This window comes from Oxyura jamaicensis, chromosome 7 (assembly GCF_011077185.1).
Source record: "Oxyura jamaicensis isolate SHBP4307 breed ruddy duck chromosome 7, BPBGC_Ojam_1.0, whole genome shotgun sequence".
In the NCBI taxonomy this organism is placed as follows: domain Eukaryota; kingdom Metazoa; phylum Chordata; class Aves; order Anseriformes; family Anatidae; genus Oxyura; species Oxyura jamaicensis.
In genome coordinates this window covers 28,571,279-28,578,073 of record NC_048899.1, presented here as the reverse complement: position 1 = coordinate 28,578,073, position 6,795 = coordinate 28,571,279, and the positions used below count along the sequence as shown (strand labels likewise).

Sequence of the window (6,795 nt, the reverse complement as noted above, 5' to 3'; positions counted from 1 at the left end):
AGAAAAAGAAAAAGAAAAAGAAAAAGAAAAAGAAAAAGAAAAAGAAAGAAAGAAAAAGAAAGAAAAAGAAAAAGAAAATCACACCTCACCTTCTGACAGCAGCGTGCTTTAGAAATACTGGTGGTTATTGAGAGATTCTCTTCAAAGCACTTTGCATACAAAGGAACAGAGAAGCTTGGCAATGTGACAAACATTTTATGGGAAAGCTGTAGACAGAAAAACAGCCAGCAACTCCAAGAGAAAGCTGTCCATGGTGTTCCTGAATGTCTCTGAAGAGATTTCAGATTAATCCAAGGAAATCAGGTCAGCCTACTGTTGTTATTATTCCTAACGCTATCTTAGTCCTTAGGAGTACTCACCACAGACTAAAATCCCCATGATCTAGCAATTAGACAATCTCCCACCTCAGATGATTTCCAACAGGGAGAGCTTGCAGTCTAATGTAAGGCAGATGTGCATACACACAGAAAGAACAGACAAACAAGGATTAATCAACTTTCTTAGCAATGGCTTTTCACAAATCAACAGGAAAGCATTTTTAAGGCATCACAGAGACCAAACATTTTATGCCAGGTTTGGGAAGTAAAACACCCAGCCCTGACTAATGACACACAATATTGACACAAAACCCTTTACAATCATCCCTGAATCCTAGCATTGACACAAAAGCTGAATCCCGGGCTTTGGTCCAGGCTCTCAAAGCTAGAGCAGTAATTGTGAACATTACCCAAATAAACTTAATTTGGGCATGAACTAGGAAAGTTTTTTTTCTCTCTCTCTCTCTCTCTCCCCCAAATGCTTTTCAGGAAGGTTGAAGCGCCTGGCCCAGATACAGCATTCTGTTCCCTTATAAAATCTGAATAAAGCTAAGGTAAATATGAACCTGTAACCACGAAATTCCATCTGTGATCTGCTAATGCATTAGCTCTCAATCTGGCGTAAATGGGGTCTTACAACCCTCTTGATAAGATATACAAACAATAAAACCAAACATTCCCCCTCCATACTGCCAAACTTCTTCAGATATATTTCCAACATTCGAAGGAAAATTGGCTAATCGTTTCTGAGGTAAATTTTAATCCCCATTTTCCTTTGCAAGTCTGCAAAGTGTTCCCTATAGGTAATTATCAGATTTGATTAATGAACTCCATCTGGGGACACTGGGGCTTTGTTAGCCTGGATTAAGACTTGAAGATCTTTGCTTGTAAACGCTTGCCAAAAGATGCTTGTGATTAATTGGCTATTTCCATTTTACAGAATACCAGTCTCTGGGCATAAATAATAAATATGTGAAGTCTCCAAGGTCTCAGCATGCAAGGTGATCAACCATAATCTCATTTGCAACAAAGTGAGTCAGACCTCAGTCCCAGTGAGATTCTCACTCATTTCTAAACTTTATCTTTTTTTGGTTATTTCTTGCAAAAAGCAGCCTGGATAAAATGAGCACACTCTCAGGAAGCAGCAATGAGGAGTCTGTCTTGTGTTTAACTTCACTCAATGATGTTACAAGACAGTAGGGAAAATGGCTTCCCTGTTTTGCTACAAGAAGGATTGTATTATCCAGAGAGTTGCAGCTGGGACCCAGCTGCTCATGACAGCTCTGCACAAATGTGAACAAGTTCAATGTGAAAACAGAAAGATGACTTGACCTTTCTCCCTCTTAGAGCCATTGCATACAGAGTAAAACTTTGGACAAAGACCTGGTAGAAAGAGCAATACTGTAGCCTTCTAGAATCTAGCCCAATAGTTTTATTGAAATACATACGTGAGCCAGAACTTCCCATTGAAGAATTAACTTGGCAGTCATTACCTATGCCTCCCCTGGCTTCATAGGTAGAAGTGGGTGCTAACAGGAATTAAGAACTGAATTTCCTAAGGACAGAAAGGAAGGAGGGCAAGGATACTGATCAGCTTTGTATTTATACCAGTACAAGTTGGAAACAATCCGAAAGATGAAGCATACAGGAAATTGACACGCAAAGCAGAGCATAGAAACATCTGTCAGCATCTTTATGCATTGAGGCTTCACAAACAGTACGAGGTATGCACAGTTGTCTTCCCCTCAAGAGGTCTTTCCAAATGCTTGCAAGCACAAGCCAGATCTGTGCTGAAGACCAACACTAGTATTTATGATGGCTGATGGTCCTCCTTGGAGATGCAAGCCTGAGGCACACAGTTTGCTTAGTTGCTTCTGTGGAAAGCACCTGCAGGGAAAAGATCTCAAACACTGGTTTTACTTTCTTAAGAGAAACTAGCCTTTCACTTGAAGGATCAGCTGTAACACTGCTGCAAGTCCACAGGGCCTGTCCTCTGGCTGGCTATGACTGACAAACACATGGCACATTACAAAACTACACCTTTCCTGATTTTTTTTTTTTTTTTTAAGTGGGGATTTAACAGTTCTCATCTGTTGGTCTACCTGCTCAGTCAATTTTCATTTTAGTTCATGCAATGAAAGGAAATTATTTGACCAGGAAGCATAGTGAAGTTATTGTGCTAGGAGAATTAGAAATCAAAATAGGAGGGATTGTACTATACCATCCAACCTCACCTGAAAATACAGAAGGAAAATGTAACAAGGAGAGGTAATAAGCAACAAGAATGCATTGATTTGGTGTATCCTGCCATGTACATTCTAGCTCTGGCAGGTGGAAGAATCACTGCTGATGTACAAACTACCCGAGGAGCACACCCAAAACTCCCAGTCCCACACCACCAAAGGGGAGACAGGACACACTTCACAAATTGCTCCACAAATCCTTCTACACAGAGCTGAGAAGCTCTGAGGCCCCACATTCATAGTTCGTCTTCCAAAAGATAACATCATTGTGCCTCTGCCTCCTTACTGCCCCCCCCAAAAAGCTGCTGAATTTACAACCTCCTCTTTCCCTCTAACCAGTCCCTTTCTCTTTCCTGGACTTCTCAGTTAACGCACAGTTCTTTAGCAGAGTAAGATCTTCCACTGGGTGTAGTATGCCAGCAGAGGCATTATTAAGTGCTACAGAGAGGGAAAGTGTGAAATCACAAGCTAGCTCTGTTTACAACCCATTTTTCCCATACAACATTTGCTTTTCACACTACTGTAGACTCACACAGAGATCAACAATCTTCTGTAACATACATGTACCATTCTCCAGAATTTCTGCCCATCCAGCAGTTCTTCCACCTGATGTTAGTTATTCCCAATGAATAGAACATCACATTTTCCTAACAAGTTTTTTTTTCAATTTTTCTTTTAGAGCATTTATGAAACCTGTGAAAATATTTTTTTTAGTTCTAATCTCTGCCACTGTACTTGCTATCCCTCTCAGTTCAGTATCATTGCCCAATATCAGATATCCACTCTTCCTCTACCCCATCCTTTTTTAAAGTAGATGTTAAATCCATGACCTCACCCCCCTTTTCAAGAAAAATCATTGCTAGTAGTGAGATTGCTTTAGGCTGTTTTATATTTGCCTTGAATGAAATGCACTTGGCTCAGCTGATTTGAGAACACCTCCGCTGTTTAAGTACCACTTACTCTTTTCTTATTGAATCCCTTTTTGCTACTGGTGTTGATTGTGTTGCTGCCTGATTGCAGCTGGTTGTTGTAAATAGACAGTCTTCTACAGCTGTCAATTATTGAATTAGCTCAAGCTGCAGAAGCCTATGCTGTGGATTCTAGGGTTTCAGCCCAACTAATGACCCATGTCAGGAAGAGATGATATAAAGGAATTTCAGCTGCTTAGCTTTGATTTCTTTAATACCTTTTTCTTTAATGAGTAAGGAGAACTTTAAGATTACAAGGCCTAAATCCAAGAAGTGAGAAATTCTAGCATTAAAACTTCTCTTGTAACTTTAACTTAATGCTTTGTGTTTATATATTGTAATACTGGTTTGACTACAGGAGCAGGTACTTCATAGTCCTATAATATCATAGCCTTATTCAATACATGTTTATGTTCTGTGCTGTGCACTAAAAAGTCCTAGGACTTGCCTCATTTGTTAGAGGAATAAGAAGACGTAGTAGGAAAGAAGAAATTCTTATGATTCTGGTAGCTGAAGGATGTTTGAAGAAAGAAATTCTCTGATTTCCTTCAACAGGTTGCCAGTGTTCTGATTTACAAATTGCTGGTAGCTGTGTTTCTTGCCAGTAGGCACTGGTTACGTGAGTCACTTTTTCTTAGTGCTCAGTTTGAGACAGCAGTCAGATCTGTGAACATGCCGAGCACTCACAGGTGTTCACAAAAAGAGCTTTATTTTCAACACAGAAAATTCCTTATTATGCTAAAATTCTGAAAAAAAAAAAAAAAAAAAAGGATTAACAGAGGATTAATTTTGTATGGATATCATTAAAATTGTCAAGATGTAACTTCTTAATATCTGCAATTGTACCTTCACGATGTGCAAATTTCTTTTGGATGTATTTATACGGCAGAAAACGTTGCATTTTTCCCTCTGTTTTTCAGTTCTGCCACTGGAGGGCAACATGAGCTCAGTCATCCAGGCAGATGAAGCACTACAGCCTGGAGAACTCGGCAGCACTCACCCATCAAGAGCCACCGAAGTCAGAAAAGGAATTTCTGCATAAAGGTATGACAAAAATCAGACGATATATATATATGTTTGTATGTTTACATTTCACTTTTTTTGGAAATTCAATTTTAAAATTTCTTCCTACATCTAAATGTATTAATCTTAGGTTTAGGATATTTTCATGAGTTCTAAATCTCTGGATTAGCCAAAGTGTTTCTAAAGGACATCATGCAAGGCCCACTCAGCCTGGTGTCACAAGAGGTGAAATACTTCCCACTGCTAAGTAACTGAAAACCTGACACGTGTTTCTACTCTTGAAATAACTGGCAGACTTCTGGCATAGTTGTTGCAGCATATGATGTCTTTGTTACGTTTTGGAAGACTGTCAGCAATGTAGGTCTGATTTTATTTAAAATGAGTAGAAATAGTTTTGTCTAGAAATACAGAATAGAAGCAGTTTGGAGCCCAGAGCACCTGGGTTCTTGGAGAGGACCTGAAAATTCATGTTAGATACTCTTGTGTTGGGAAAAGCAAAAACCCAGGGGGAAAAAAAAAAAAAAAAAAGTATAAGAGGTAGTGTTTGAAAAAAAAAAAAACGTAACTAATAAAGTCAGCCTTTTAGGAAAAGGTAATAAGTACAGAGTGGATGCTAATAAAAAGAAATGGCACCTTAAAAAGCAGGAGAAAACACTGGCTGCTGTATAGGGCATAGCAAAACAATGTTTTGCCCAGAAATCTTGTATTGGCTGCTACTGGGTTATCTCAGAAGCCAAATCTCATCTTGTTCTCCCCATGCTCTTGGTTTCACAGTCTTCCTCACCTCTCCTGTGCTATAAGTTTTTTGTTTGTTGTCATTACCAATCCAGTGGTGTTTTTGGTGTTTCTGGAAAGCACTTTCCTGCAGGGACGTTGTTCTGGACAAAATAGCTAAGATAACTCACTGTGTGACAGATTTGCTCTGTGGATGCAACAGCATAAGCCTTTAGTACCCTCCCTGTTCCCCGGGAGCCCCCCCACCAGAAACACACATGTATGCACACACACATGCTCTAGCTAATGGTCCAATTTAATCCTCATAGCACAGGGATTTGTTCCCTGTCCATTCAGCCAGCTTGTGTGAGGGGACAGGGAGCATTCAGCTGCTACACAAGGCTCTTTCCGAGCTTGGAGAGAGAGGATTCCTTTTTAAATCCCCATTTGTTTGTCTGCACCTGGAAGCAGATTGAAGTCAGACTGAAAGGATGGAAGTCTGGAGCTTTAAATAAATAATTACTTCTAAAAATGGGGCATTGTGGTAATGGAGGACATGATGTTACATTTTAAAGCTTTTAATTCTTGTGAGTTTCAAGTTTGTGTTTTTCTGGAGGGGCAGAGCAGCTGTGTGAAGAAGAGGGCTTATGTCTGGTAGAAAGGAAGAAAGACTTGTTATTTATTTATTTATTTACATGAATGGATGCTAGCCCAGGACACTAGCTGATATGTGATAGTGTTAGATGGAGAGGCAGGGAAAGAGTAATTTCACATTTTCCCTGCCAGTTTTTTGCAGCAATTCCTTGGAGGGAGATAAACTGTCAGGATGACACCTGTTGAATTTGTTGTTGTTTCCTTTGGTTGCTATTTGTTTGTTTGTTTTGCACTAGATAAAACAGATGTTCAAATTTTCAATAATTTCCTACTGAAATAAGTGGCAAATTTAACCATCAGAAAAGGCTTGATTTTTAAAGTGGAAATGGAGCCTCAGAACAATCATGCTGTAATCACAAGGCTGGGTAAAGTTGCAAACACCAAATGAACTCTCGTCTTGGAGGCTGTTTCAGTATTCGTGTTCAGTAATCACATTGTAGAGGAGTCAGCCTTATTATTTGCTTTCAGTCTCTCACCTTAGCTCTGCTGACACGTTCTTGGTGAGAACAGAGATGGCATTTAGTAATGGCCCTACACGTGACCTGGGATGATACTGCTTACTCTATTTCACTTTCTTTTCTGCTCATTTAAGTCACAGGGGAGCTCATATGAATAAATTAATGAAGGTTAAAGTGACTTGTGTTTATTAATTGTGTGGAACTCTTGTATGGTTAAAGCATTAAGGAAAATCTCCATTATGACGGAAGGATATTCCAGTAATTGTCTGTAATTACAAGGGCAGGTCACTACAAATACAGTTAAATGCATCATAGTGACAGACTGTAGAAGCTGATGCTTCCATGGTTCAGGACAAGTCTTGCATTTTAGAAAGACTGAATAAATGCCATGTTCTCTCTCGGCCAACTGACCCGGGAG

The 6,795-nt window shown here is 39.5% G+C and overlaps 1 protein-coding gene across 2 annotated transcripts in view; it reads right to left on the bottom strand.

Annotated features, from left to right (window-relative positions):
* Window positions 1-3,322, bottom strand: part of XRCC5 (X-ray repair cross complementing 5) — a 48,181-nt gene extending 44,859 nt beyond the window's left edge. Inside the window, exon 1 of one of the 2 annotated variants that reach the window (XM_035332140.1) lies at window positions 3,128-3,322. In XM_035332140.1, the coding sequence (XP_035188031.1) occupies window positions 3,128-3,130 (3 nt within the window). In that variant the 5' untranslated portion in view covers window positions 3,131-3,322. Of the gene's footprint in view, window positions 1-89; window positions 229-3,127 lie in introns of those variants that run through there. The other variant, XM_035332138.1, reaches the window with a different exon arrangement.
* Window positions 3,323-6,795: the final 3,473 nt, after the last annotated feature.